Genomic DNA, 14,541 nt, shown 5'->3' with positions numbered 1-14,541 from the left:
TGTTTCATGTGCGCAGTTTAGACCACAAATAGTTCCTTTTTGGTGCTATCCTACTGCCTCCCCCATACCCGGCCATCGTGCACCCCCCTGGAAAAAGTTCTGCGGATGCCCTTGCTTATCCCCCTAATCGATTGGGTACCCCTAATTTAAAATTCTCATGCGCGATATCGTCAAGGGCAGCGTTCTGCGGAGAAACACGGCGTAGGTGGCGTCATCGCCGGTATGTGCGGAGAAGCCGGATTGGTCCAGAGGAACGTGACGTCCCGTGCGGAGCTCTGGAGTGAGGACTGATCAAAACGTTAGGATACTAGTGATTAGAAGGTGACGCCATGACTCAAATGTCATAAGGACATGTAAGTGTATCAAGTAAATGAATTTCGCTGTAAATAAAATTGGAGCGATAAGTCGGAAAACGAACCCCTGACGCTTGGGCTGCGAGTTAGACACACAACTCCTAAACCTTGGAGGCGTGTTCACACGACTTGGTTAAACCGGAGCTTTATACGTATGTTGCGTGGTGTTTCACATAATATAAAAAGTGCGTCCGTGTCTGTGGAGATAAGAGGAGCCGCTAACGGGACCGATTAACGTTATCGCGTCATACCGTCGAAGGTGGACCTTAAGTGTTCCAGACAAGTTATTAAAAACACGTAAGGCTGCACAGCATGAAGCAATACTGTGGAAGACAGAGATTAAACTACCTTTATCAGCGCGGAGCTGTTCGCGGACTCGAGATGAGTTCGGGTCGGTAACAAGGGCTCGTGACAGGTTCTGCAGATTTCGAGATATTGATTATTAAGCCTAAAAATTACGTTGCTTTACCTTGGTCGCGGGAGAGTGTTCTCAGCTGCGAGCCAGGTAGTGTAAGGAACGAATCGGTATTTGCGGTTACATCTTCAATTCGTCGTGCGAAGCTTGACGTGAGAAAATTGCTCACCACGATTCCTGCCAGCTACCTGTCAGGGAAACACCGCCGCCTTCGCTACCTTCGTTTTGATGGTCTTTGTAATTCGTATGTTTTATTGAAGCAGTACTCGACAAGAAAATATCTGAGCTAAACAAACCTCGCTTTAACGCGCTATTAGTTGTGTTGTTCACCGAAAAGAAATAGCGCAGCAGTGAACTCCATCTTCACAAAATCGACCTGATTGGTGCTGAAGACTGTGAGTCGGACGGGAACCTGACACTTACGCGATTTCTTCTTGTAGTGAAACTCTGCTTTTTGGCTCAATCTCCATACCTGACTTACTTGTATGGTAATCCATAAACTCTGAACACAAATACGCCTCTTATGGGAGCCAATAGAGAGTAGGTTGTCTTCTACCGCACTCCCATTTATAAAAGGGAGTCCGCTATAGAGGACATCTTACTCCTTTACTCCTTCTGTTTACAGTGTAAACCTAAACTCACCTGCATTGGCGTTAGGGCCATAAACAAGCCCGCACTCACTTGCCGCGAAGGACACAAGGCTGAAACGCTCTCTAGCAGTAAAAATACATGTTCCTGTGCGGCGTCGTTCTTATTTTATTGGCACGGCTCGCTCTTTTACGCACTAAACTTTTATGTCTCATGCTTCATTTTTCTTGATTCTCTTCTGCGTGCTTACTTTTTTTGGAAACGCGGAGCATTTTAGAATACCAAGAATAAAACCTGATTTCTAGGAGACTGCGTTTACAAGCTCGTGTCTATTTTTCTACTTTGCAATATCACACGTAGGCACAAAATAGTCGTGTCGAAATCTTATCCCGAAATTTCAAAACTGTTTCCAAAGCAGTGAAAATGAAACCTACAACATTTTTTTTTTACGTTCCTGCGAAGTGCTGTCTATAGGAGACAGGGTATACAAGCGCATCACATTGCCCTTGTTCGCGGAACCTATGCAGTTCAGGAGCGTCTTATTTCGTAAGTAGTTTGCGAAACGAAAGAATCAGAATTTTAAAAGCAGATGTGTTTTCGCTGCTCTAAATTCTTCGTAATCTCTTCAACTGCGGCATTATTGGTAACCAGGGTACGTAATCAAATGAGGTTTTGCTCATAAACCCGGGTTTAGACTCCGAAACTGAATTTAGAACTGCAGTCATTAAAGCACCCATATCGCCATGTATCTGCCTTCTTCTTCGGGAAACTAGGCTCTGCTACATTCATGGCCTGCTACATCAAGGGGTCGCAGTGCGGAAAGATGACCAGGAAAACGAAGAGGACGTACAATACATAACTACACCTGCACTTTCAACTTGACTTTACACTGGTCTTCTAACTGGGTTTACTAAAGAATTATCTGACATATTCAGTTGCACATGGAGCTTCTATCCTGTCTTTTTCTTGTCCTATGTGGCCCTGTGCATCCTTGATATCACGAATCCTAACCTAACGGCCCAAGCTACTGGCATGTTCCAGCTACATATGTTCAGCAGAATTCTTGCTGATTCTTGCAATTTTACTTACTGAATTGCAGAGTTTTATATTCAGCACAGAAATGTTTTATTTTTTGCGAGTAGACGCGTATAATACTTGCACTACTTCTACTGTAGTAACGTTCCTTTTCACGCTCGGGTAACTACGCGGTAGAGTGAAATCTACGCATTCATTATTACGATTACAAGTAGTTCGGGCTAGTCTAACCACTGTCTCTATGCCATGTGTCAGAGCGAAAGATCAGTCCGTCAGTTTTCAGTGCCGCGCGACGCCATTCCACCCGAGCTGCTTTAGACTCTGAAGAATGGCGAGAATTAAGATATGTTGTTATGCACTCGATTGAGACGAAGTGAAAGTCGAATCGCCGAGAGCTTGAGCTTCAAAGGCGCTCAATAACCGGTTACGAAACATGTAAATGGTTGCTGACGAGGCGTTTGAAGGGCTTATGTGTACTACGTGCGAATCATTTCAGGCCCAGAACCACCACTGGGGTGGCGGAAATCGCCTGTCGGGTCCCGCAGGGGCTCTGGCAGGGGGTCCGGCAAGACATCAGGGCAAGAAAGCCCCATCGGACCTGCTTCTGGGTCCGGCGTTGGCTCCGCAGCTAAGTCAGGCCAAGAGAGTGGTTCCGGCAGGTCGAAGGAAACTAGCAGCCGAGACAAATCTGACCGAAGGTTCGTGCCCTCATTAATTTTTTTCTGTGCCCAATACATATCTTGCGGACTGGTTTGCACTTCGCACGGGGTTATTTGGTGACAAACAAAAGGTGTGTGAGCACCGGGACGGCTGGTGGATTCAGTATGCGATCCAATTTATGCGGCTAGCATGTCCTGCGTACAGTACCAAAAAACTTTGTTAGGTATATATAAACGTCGTCGCTAGACTCATTTCAATCTGCCGTATTATGCAGGACAGATCGCTTCGCGAAGGATTGTTGTTGACCGAAAAGTCTGAAGCAGTGCACGCTATGAACACCCGCCGCGGTGGCTCAGTGGTTAAGGCACTCGTCCACTGAGCTGGAGTACCCGGGTTCGAATCCGACTGCCGCGGCCGTGTCCGATGCGGCTGAAAAACAAAAGGCGTCCGTGTGCTGTGCGATGTCAGTGCACGTTAAAGATCCCCAGGTGATCGAAATTATTCCGGAGACCTCCACTACGGAACCTCTTTCTCTCTTCTTTCACTCCTACCCTCCTCCCTTCCCTTACGGCGCGGTTCAGGTGTCCACCAAGATATGTGAGACAGCTGCTGCATCATTAAAACAAATTTTCATTTCTAACGCTATGAGGGGAAGCTCCTGCAACAGAATTGAAGATGCATTTAGAAATCGATTGAACGAAATGAGGAGCAACCACGAGTTTTTCCGCTAAATTGGAGAATTCGTTAATCCGAGGAAGGAATTTTTCTGCCCTTCGAAATATAAAATCGTAACGTAGCGACACTGAAAAGCTGCCGCCGCTTCGTATTTGCTGGTACCTACGCCTGCGCGCATGGGAAGTCCGCGTAGGCGGCCCGAATCGCTGGTGCATGAAAAGCTATCTGGTAAAATGAATTCAAAGCCAACGTGGTAGCGTTGCCGAATGCCGAGTTATTCTATGCAGCTTGCAGCCACTTTAAAGCCAAACCAGGTCAGTGACTAGGGCGCCTAGATTTTGCGCTTGGTACGCGCCAACAATCTGCGAGACAGCGTAGGCGAAATAAGTTAGAAATTACCTCTTTTTTTACTCATTGTTTCCCGGAAAAACTTCGCAAAATCGGGTTTAGTGGCCATTTGTTTCGTCATTTTACAGATGTTATTTTGATAACGTTGAACCGCCCGGTTACTTTTCGAGGAATCAAAATTTGTTCTTTAGATCAACAACTTCGTAAAAGCATTGGATTTGGTTAGATTGAGTTCTTACTGTGTTGTCGCAACTACACGTGGAAGCTGAAAAAGCCAATTTCTGAGTTGTCGAAGTAACTGCAAATATTTAGGAAAAAAAAACGCAGTGTTATACCAGTCAAGTTCAAGCTGAACTGTATTGTCCACGAATACAATGCATCACAGTATGTATAACAAAAAAAGGTCCCGAAGAGGAAGCGGAAAGCAAAATACAAACAAGGAAAAAAGAAAAAGAGGCGAAAACTCTGGGCGGCGATTGCTCGAATTCGATTAAAGTACTCTGAAAACATTTACTAGAAAATCGCTGGAGCGCGTGTCTGGCGGAACTGAGTTGAGTTTAAGCTATAATGCTGTTCCTGTCCTACACAAGGTAGCCCGCTAAGACTTGACGACGGTTGTGCCCCAAAAAACATAGGCGAACAAACCCTTCAGTAATTAAAAATGCATTGTTCAAGAAATTCAGTGTCTTTCTGATGTCTAAGGCGCACAGTTGTTATGGGCTAAGGACGACAAGCGTAAAAAAAACCTCTTTTGCGAGGATCGCATCAAGGGAAACTCAGTGGATAGATAATGAAAAGCATGACAATGCGCCGTCACAAGAACGCCTGTGATTTGCGGCCAGCTGTTTTTGAACGCGTTACAATATATTCTAGAGTAGTGAACCGTTGTTAACACATAGCTGTGGCTGAGGAAGGAGTTTGCCGCCGCCAGTTACCATGGTACACACAGCTCAAGGGTGATATATATCTAAAGAAATTTAAGTTAGAGTGGAGCGCTACCTCGCTTTGACAGATTAATTCCGATACTGAACAAAAAAACAAACTAAAAATTCAGCAAAAGCGACATACTTAAATTAGCGAATAGGGCACTCAACTGAAAGAATAGGCAGACCTGTAGCCGACGACACTCGACGACGGCTGTCATGGCAACTGAGGAACGGCTATAGGGGCAGCGCGTCCGAAATGTCACTCCCCCAATTAGGTCGCACGACGGTTAGCCGGCCCGCCTGGCGCGTTGCTGTCCCTGCGGTAACTTCATCCTGCCACTTGAGAGCTGGCGCGATCTGTTGAAGGTTCTTGTAACTTGACGTGCTTAACAAATTTGTTGTTATCAAGAAAACTTCACTAAAACGGTGAGTTGAGCTAGTTGGCACAATGTTTTCACTACAAAAACAACGCTGCGACAGACGACAAAGATCGAAGGTTAAGCGTTACTAACGAGAGCAATCTAAAAGCTGCAATCGGGGACCTTATTCCTCTGCTTTGGTAGAGGGGGTACGCTTTGGCTCCGTACCTTTAGGGGTGCGGCCAGCTTTCCAAACCGTTTTAGACGAGTTGGCGTTGTGATTGTCCTCGGCATTGGGAATTTATCTACGGGCAAATGTAGCACAGCCAAAGTTGTTTTGCCCTTTTCGGTGAATTGCTGTCCGGGCGGGTACGCAGCCGTGGACTGAAATCGGTCATGGCCGCGTCTGAGGTTTCTCGCTGTGCCTTCACCCTCCGCAGTTGCTCGGTTGCCGTGTCGCTGGGTTGCTTTGCACAAGGTCGCGGGATAAAATTTCGACCATGGCGGCTCCATTTCAATGGAGACCGAAAGCGGTACGTCCGTGTCCTGTGCGATATGAGTGCAGGTTAAAGTATCGTAGACGGTCTAAATCAGTGGCGAGACCTGGTCTACGTCGTCTATTTCTCCGGCCTCTTTTCACTCTTTTTTTCTATTCCTTCTTTTTATTTCTCTCTTTCTTCTTTAACTCCCACCTTCCCCCCTTCCCTTGCGGCGGGGTTCACGTGTCCACCGAGGTATGTGAGACAGATATTGCGCCATTTCCTCTCCTCACAAACCAGTTTACCAATTCACTACTTCAGGTGGCCAGAGAAAGGGCGGAAATAAGTGCAGCTTCCCTCTTTTCAAAATATGAAAAACCTGTTCGTCCGTTGCTGCGTTGCTAGGCCTCGATGCTGTTAAAAGCAAACTGCCGAATTCTTTTCCGCATACATTTTGTGGGCACTACGCAGCGTAGGGACTCGCAGATGTTCGGTATCACGGCGTGAAACGCTGCAGCTAATGGTAACCTGCACTGAAGTTTGCCACGGCGATCGCAGAGCCTTAAAACACAGCTCAACGAATTGAGTAAGCTGTTTTGGGTTGCACCCTTAGTTCTTATCCCGTGCACCTTCCTGCGCTTATTGGCGTGAGCTTCCGTGCTCTGTAGAAGCTCGATGTGGCTTGCGTCGCCTAACTGAGCTGCGCTCAGAGAAGATAGCCAATGGAATTTTATCTGCCTAGCGCGCGCTTTTAATGGTTCAGAATGTGGTCTAGCGTTTATAGCCGCCCAAGCAGCTGACGGCAGGAGCTTTCAGGCGCCCAGTGGAACAATTTCAGCGCTGCCGAGGCACAGCAGGTGGTCGGTATACGTATCTCTTCCCTAAAGCTGAACACGGCGTTGCTTGTGGTTTTGGCAGCCGTGTTGTACGAGTAAATGGGCGTGACGAGTACGTCCGGTCAAGTTTTGTGTTTAACGTGCACATACCGTTGTCCAAAAAACAGGCGATACAGCGAGCGATAGCGCTGTTGCAGCTGTCGGCGCGATGCCTGTTGTCGAGGTAACGTCGCGTGCATATGCGCCATTTAGACACGCAGCTTCTAATGCTTGTCGCCTGCACCAGCGAGGCGCGATAGGGCCCGCAGAGATGGCATAATGGAAAGAAACCCTCTGAGTGGGCACGGACCAGCACGCTGCGATAGCATGGTCTCCAAGGCGATCAGAACAGAGGTTGACAGCGAAAAGCCTGTTCGCGTATTGGAGAAACTTGAATTGAAGCGCAAAGGTGCATTGGTAAACACATAGTTCGAGCATGTTAGCCGGGTTGTCGCCAGTGCCTCAATGTAACACAGAAATACGTATATAACAGTTGTTTCTCCATCTCTCCTCCTGCAGCAGCAGGGGCTCTAAGCAGCGTCCACCTGCACCCGGTTTCAAGAATGCGGATAAGGAGTCGAATTCCAGGTGATCACGTCTATCTCAGTTTCCATAAGTGTAGCAGACCAGAACTTCACGGTATAGATCAAGCATTATGATGGGGTTACCGACAACACAAACAAAATGAACAAGGGTCGAGGGGGAGCCTTAGTCTGCGAGCCAACTGTTCTACATGAGGACCTGTCTTCATCCGGACAAAACAAAGGTGTGTCCTCCTGACGAAATGTTGGCTAGCCGACTGAGGCGTGCCCTCGACCTTAGTTGATTTATTTTCGTGTAGGCTAAGGCTTGTAATAGGACAAGCGCAAACTTTTTGCGTCAAGAACGAAAGCCGTATAACAGATGTGGAAGTTTTTGCTTTAGTCCTACACAGGCTGTGTCAGCTAAGTAGTGCAAAACTTAAAATAGCAAGAGCCTCTATGAAGATTCGGCTGGTGCAGGTGGGAACGTGGCCATCTTGAGAAGATGGGAACATTTATAAATGAGCCAGATTTTTTTCGCTATAAACATGAATTAGGGAATTGTTCTCGCCACCTTACCGCATAATTTCACGTTTAAATTTGTAGAGCATGAGGAGAAACATCTCATTTCGATTTTTTCTTGATGGAAACTTTAGCGTGCTTAGTTTTTGAAAACCTCCTAAAGCCCACAGTATTTAAAAATTATCACCTGAGTTCGCGTTCCTGCGCCGGGATGCCAACAAGCAAGATAGACCGATTGAAAGAACACAGTTGCACAAAGCTGTAATAAATACACAGCGATAGTTCTGCGGTTAGGGTGCACGGCCCTTCGGTTTGTTGGAATCATGATGCTGCAGCAGAGAGGCGAACGTCGGACGGCAAGATATTGCCTCCAGTCTTGGCATTCATTGCTTGTTCACGCCTGAAGCCACCGGCACGCAGATTTCTCAGTTTGTGACGCGATATGCGACCAGACTTATCTGGAATTATCGCATCTACGCGAAATTGGTTCCACTTTGTTCCATTCTGTTGCAGTTACAATAGCGCCTTTCCTCAACGGCTACTTGAAAGCTCAAAATTGAGAGCAGCAGACATTCTGTTCGACGGCCGCTTACCACGCTTGTTGATGTAGCCGTCGCTGAGCCATATAATTCTTTGTGGGCGCCTGACCGCCCTTAAACAGGTTTTTTTGGAAACCTTTTCGCTGTATACTTCCGCCGTCACCGCTGCCTGACATCTGCTGGAAGTGCTGACCTGCAGTTCTGCTAGGACACCCAAGGCGGACCCTGGTGCACAGTCAACGTCCGTCATGCTTCACCAGCCTCGTGAGCCATCGACATTTAATGGACAACCACGCGGTGATGTCGAAGACTGGCTGCAGGTGTTCGACCGTGTGGCTGCGTTGAATCGTTGGCAGAGCGAAGAAAAACTTCGGGATATTTTCTTTGCGCTGAAATGCCCAGTGAGAACGTGGTTTGGAAACCAAGAGCTCTCCCTCACGACCTGGGACACCAAGAAACTGCTCCTACGTACGCTCAGGAGCGTCATCCGGAAGTGAAGAGTGGATGTTCTGCCCCAGTCGCGAATTCAACACCCAAATGAGACCGTGATTGCGAATGTCGGAGAAATGAGGCGCCTTCATCGACACGCGCATCACACCACAAGCAAAGGACGTGGGTTTTCTAATGCGAGCTGTTGAGGAGGCTCTTTTCACAGGTCTTGACCACAGTTCACCGAGGACAGTCGCAGAATTCACTGCGGAAGCGGCCACCATAGAGAGGACTTTAGATACTATGGCTTGCCAAAATAACAGGCAGCTACACATATTCTTCGGCAGACACCCTGATACCGTGCCAGCGACCAGCGCAAATTTGCGGGAAGGTAGCCGCGAGATTGTCTAGGAGGAGATTCGCCAAATTGTACCTCCATCACCCCGTGTCGTATCGCTAACGGACATCGTTCTCGAAGTCCATGACGCCTTGGGCGTCCCCCAGCGAGAACCTCGACCACACAGCCTCATGCCATAAATTGCGCCCCCACGGGACGTAGCCAAAGACGTCCGGCCAGCCCGCGCCAGGAGCCCTACGTTGGGCCCCAAAGACGACAGCCACCCGCCTGTCCGCGCAAGTTTCTGCAAGCCACGTCAAGGAAAGCAGACCACCGGAAGACCCCCAACCAGCGTCGTGCACTCTGCTTTCACTGCGGCCAGCCCGGCCATATCCTCTTACACTGTCCTTGCAAGCGAATAGGGCTTCGTGGCTTTTTTTTTGACGCTCCCAACCACGCCCCCGCCAAATACCCCGTGATCGACGATTACCTTAATCGAGAGGAATGTGTGCCCAACCGTCAGGACCGCTCACCGTCGCCATCAATTGCACGTTCCGCATGCCAAGCCACAGCCATGCAGAGGCCGTCCGCAGATCCCTCAGCCCCTGTAGAAGAAACTAAAGACAGTAACCTCTGGTGGTGTGAGGTTTTTTACAAGCAAAGCGCTGGATATCCTCCACTGACCACACCTCATGGAGACAACGTCCCCAATACGGCGACACCGTATAGAAGGAGCACATCAACCACAAGGAGAGCCGACTTCAGATTGACGCCATCGCTCAGCGAATTAACGACCTATCTTAGGCACGATCACAGCATCCGAAGAAACTGAGACCGGAATTCAAGACCAACTTTCGATGCGTGGACGCGAAGAATCGACCTTGAAGTGGCAGTCGACGGTCGCACGTTAACTGCGTTAGCGGGCACAGAAACGTGCTCCTCTGTCTTCAATGGGGCCGTTTGCAGCTCAGCTCAAGGGAGGGATGGCCACTTGGAACGGCCCAAACACCCGCACTGCGGAAGGGCATCTAGTTGCATCGTCAGGAAAATGCACGGCAAGACTAACGGTCAGCGGACACGCCAACTCTGTGCCCTTCATAGCCCAGCAGCAATGTTCCCGAGACATCATCTATGCAAGGACTTTTTGACTGAGCTTCGAGCGATCATCAATCTTCAAGCCAACTCCATAACTTTTGGACGGAGGAAGCCTTACCTCCGAAGCCTTACATTGCCTTTAGTGTGCTTGGCCGCCTTTAGTGAGCGTTTCACTCGGGTTCAGTGTCATCGCCCCAGTGGGTGCCAGGATTGCCGAAAATATCGGGGGCATCATCTCCATAGCTCTTTGCCAGCTTTAAATTGAGCGGGGCTGAGAGTGGCAGGAATTCTGTTCAACGACCGCCGAGCATACTTGTTGCTGTCGCCGTCACCAGGTCATAAAGTTTTTTGTGGCCGTAGGTCCGCCCAATAAACAGTTTTTTTGGAAGCCCCGCCCGCTGTCTTCTTGACTGCCCGGCTGCCGTCAACACTGCGTTACAATATTTGTTTTATGCCGTGAAACAGGAATGCCATGATCGCGCCCCTGCTGCAGCATTATGAATTTAACAATACTAAGAGCCAAGCAAAGGCAATGGTTGCATCAGGCATTGGATGCAGCTATCAATGAAAGTGGTGTCATTGGTGTGCACTGTTAGTATCCTGGTCACTTGTGTTCTCTCAAGTAACAAAAGAGATCTGTTGGCGAACAGGTAGGTTTTAGAATTAACTTGCTGAATCTGTCTGGGTTAGGAAGAGGAGACACAAAACTGTGCCGCAATGCAAAATGTCACAGCAAGTGGCTACAAAGCTATGACACAAGTTGGCTGTGTTGAAAATATTTCAGTAAGGTTAATTATGGGTACTTTAATAGTACAAGCTTCTAAACGCTTGCTTGAACGTTTGTAAAAATCTTGAAAAATGCAATTAACGACTGAGCTGTGGTAGAGGAAATGATAGATGGATTTCTTGATTTATGGTGCAGAACTACCTCTGCTTGGGGTTTCGCCGACATCAGACTTAGTGCGTTAATGATTCTTGCTGTTAAGCAGGCCCTCCTGTCATCTTTGTCTACATTGCTCAAAAATAGATGGGATTTCGAGAAGTTTGCAAGCAAAGCAACCTCCCCAGTGCACGTAAGTCGTCGAAAATAGCCATAATTTTTCGGGCGATATACCTTGAACATAGCCTCAACATCAAGCGCGGCTGCAAAAACATTACGGGCCCTACTGTAATTGAAGGGGAAGTCCGCACACGTACTGCGGCTACAACCGGAGTCGGAGCCAGATCGCTAACACTGATTGCAAGTTGAAGTTTCTTGTGCACGGGGAGGTAATGGTCGTAGTTAGCAGCAGAGGCAGGGCGCTCGTCGTAAACGAAACCTGTTTTTGTGACGTCGCTAAAGAAACGCACGGATTTTTTTTTGACCCTCTTATATGTACTGGTTATCGCAAGAACTCTTTAGCAACTACTTACGCTTTATGTCGCTGGGAGAAGAGTAAATTACGCGCGTTTCTTATACAAATAGTTCTGGGCACCGTTTTTTTCCAGAGGGCACCTAGGTACTAGAAGATATTGGTTTTAAAGTCACTTTCAGTCTTAAGAAATTAATAACTTTTATTCCACATTCTTTTCATCCTGATGTTCCCGTATTATTTTAATTTTATTTTATGTCGCTTGTGGTTCGTTTCTTGTGGCTTACGAGTGGAGTAAGCATGTCATATTGTAACTTCCTTTTGAAGAGGTCCCCTTGCGAGTGATGTCCTCCAGTGACGTAGTTACCTTGGAAATAAAATATGCGGCATCAGCGGTTGTGCTACGCACGATGGCGGCTGAAGACGAGCGCCTAAAAAAGGCAGCAGCGGTGAGAAAAAATGGGTGTCGCAGGAATAGATTTTTGGCTTCTACAAGTAGGCTACTTTTAGTTCAGTGGCTACTAAGTAATTCCAATTAATACTCCTTAGGGAGCATTCGAACTCTACTCCACTTTAAGATCATTACTTGGCGGAAACGTTTAGCATAGTGACTTTGGAACCCGGCATAGAACGAAAGCTTGCTTCACTGTACCGAAAAGTGCACTGCTTGCGTAAATGACGCCTACGAACACGAAGAACATGGTTTAGCGTGTGTGGCGTGGTGTCACGTAACTTTTTTTGCATTCAAAGGCAAGAGTGGCATAGCAGCCATTTAGTCACTCATCAAAGGTTTATTTCATGAATATTAATGTTGAAATTATCAAGAATGTGCAAGTACGAGGCACAATTTCATTTTTTTTTGTCGTATGTACGTAGGGACGTCTCTATCGGGAGAAAAGATTTCATGCCGTAATCTTTGTATATTGTTATCTAGCTACACTGTTGGTTTTTCTTTTGGCCACATAATTTCCTCTTCACATCTGGGAATGAAAGTTTAGGGCAGAGTCATTGAAAGCCTTGGTGCTCATTTTCAGCGATAAAGAAGCCGCGGTTTTCCCTGCTGGTATGAAGGAGAAGACCAGCAGTTCCAAGTCAAGGTGGGTGCGGCTGCAATCTGTGCGCAGTGACAACTCTTTCGGACATGTTTTGGTGTTGATTTCTGGTTCAGTAAAGAAAAGTTGCCAGCATCCACAGTGGGACCGAATAATTTCTCATGTGGCTCTTCTTAGTGCTGAGCTTCCCTCAGTCGACATTTTCGTGCTCAGTTGTCAGCTCACTTTTATTCCTCTTTAGCAGCTTGTTTGTTTCTCATAAATTTCTTTCCTTCCTAATTTCTTGTCAACTTGAGTTGCGCAGCAACGTCTATTCCGTAGTTTTTGTAGTTTTCTGTTCTCGAGGCCGTCTCGAGACCTGTTCGCAGGAACGAGCGCCAGGCGACGGCTTTCCCAATATTTTCTTCGTACTCGCTTGCGAGTGCGTCGTGCAGGCCTGAAATCCGTGTTTGCATCGTCCACCCTTGTGGTGCGAGCTATAGCTGTGATACAACGGAGATTGTTTTCTAGAAAATAAACAAGAAAAAAACGGTGTAATGATCTAGGTCAGTATGTGGTGACGTGATAATCCTTAGTCCTGCTGAAAAAGGCTTGGAGGAGAATTTAGATGCCCTCGTAAAGACAATTCACGCACATCGATATGACTTGGTTATTAATGAAATGGCTGACTTTATTTACCCTCATTTGTGTCCTACAGCTTTTATGGGAGAGACCATATAATACTGTTGTGCGAATGTGTGGAAGGTTCCATAAGTATGAGTTGAAAGAGCACCGGTTGTAAGAAGTTTCGGGGTATTTCCGCTAGGATGTGCATTATAACAAATGCAGATAAAACCTCTTGGGAGAAGGAACCTAAATTTCGCTTTTGTGTTAGACAAGATTATAATAGTGATTATGTTTACCTTTCAAACATGGAAACGGAGGGCAAAAGCTTGATTAACATGCATTTGGTGGTGCTTTGTTGCAAGGAATTACCATTGTTTTTGGCTCAGTAGAGAAAGAGATCAGTACAAAACTTTGCTACTTATCTTTTTTTTTTAGTTTTGCTCACTTGAGCTCTTTTTGGCTAGCGGGTACGAAGAGGTTTCTATCAAACACAAACAAAAATTTACGCAGCATCATCGTCGATATGTGTACATGCTGTGTCTGCTTTCTGGTTTCACGTGGTGTCGAACTAAAAACTGTGCGCGTCGCTTTCTGTCGAATGTGGATTGTTTTACTTCTGTGTGATTATGTAGGATTCATTAACAGCATGTTCTGGTCTCGACCATGTTCACAGCGGACAGCGCAGTGGCGGCAGCGCACGTCAGGAGGATCCACCTTCCGTTCCGCTCTTCAGCGACAGCCCCCGTGCGGCTGGACGGTGAGTGCGAAGCGTCCCTCAAACACTCAACGTCCCATCACGTATACCCAACGGATGAAAGTACTACGCCTCTGTCCGAAAACACAGCACTGATCACGACGACATCACTGTCGCTCAATATGCGTCCTGTAGCACATTTCGAAATGAGTTCACACTTTTGAAAATTATTACAGCCAGTATTGTTTTCAAATTTGTTGGGCGCCTGTCCTGTCGCCATTTCAATGACCTAATCTTCGCTCACCAGAGCCATTGTTACCAGCCAAAGCGAAGACGCTTTTATGTGGACTTTAGATACTGATGAAGTCCAAGTATTTCTGGATCACAAGTGTTAACCGAGTCTTCTTGAGGTTGAACGGCGGCCTAGAAATTTAAACGGCCAGCATAAACTGTCATTGAAGGACTGTCAGCGCTATACCGAAACGCCTTTTAGCTCATCAATGTGGCTTTCATTGATGGAGGTTCAGTGATTTGGTTTTGAAACTCTCTGTCGGGTGCGCACTGCGAGCACGGAATCCGAATATGCGACAGTGTTGCGCTGCTGGATCACGTGAAAGACCTCGGACACCGCGCCGGCTGTCTGACCAAGGAATGCATGGCGACTTCCCCGCATGCAATGTA

General features: G+C 47.2%; 1 protein-coding gene across 1 annotated transcript in view; it reads left to right on the top strand.

Moving 5' to 3' along the window:
- The window catches only part of LOC149361212 (uncharacterized), a 46,070-nt gene extending 32,143 nt beyond the window's left edge, over positions 1-13,927 (top strand). The window contains exons 9-12 of the mRNA XM_089568020.1: positions 2,888-3,089; positions 7,233-7,301; positions 12,543-12,605; positions 13,840-13,927. Of these exons, the coding sequence (XP_089424146.1) occupies positions 2,888-3,089; positions 7,233-7,301; positions 12,543-12,605; positions 13,840-13,927 (422 nt within the window). The remainder of the gene's footprint in view (positions 1-2,887; positions 3,090-7,232; positions 7,302-12,542; positions 12,606-13,839) is intronic.
- The last annotated feature ends 614 nt before the right edge of the window (positions 13,928-14,541 follow it).

The sequence above is a fragment of the Amblyomma mixtum genome, chromosome 2 (genome assembly GCF_055824585.1).
Source record: "Amblyomma mixtum isolate Tamu chromosome 2, ASM5582458v1, whole genome shotgun sequence".
NCBI lineage: Eukaryota > Metazoa > Arthropoda > Arachnida > Ixodida > Ixodidae > Amblyomma > Amblyomma mixtum.
The sequence above is the reverse complement of the archived record's forward strand: the minus strand, read 5'-3'. Positions and strand labels throughout refer to the sequence as shown.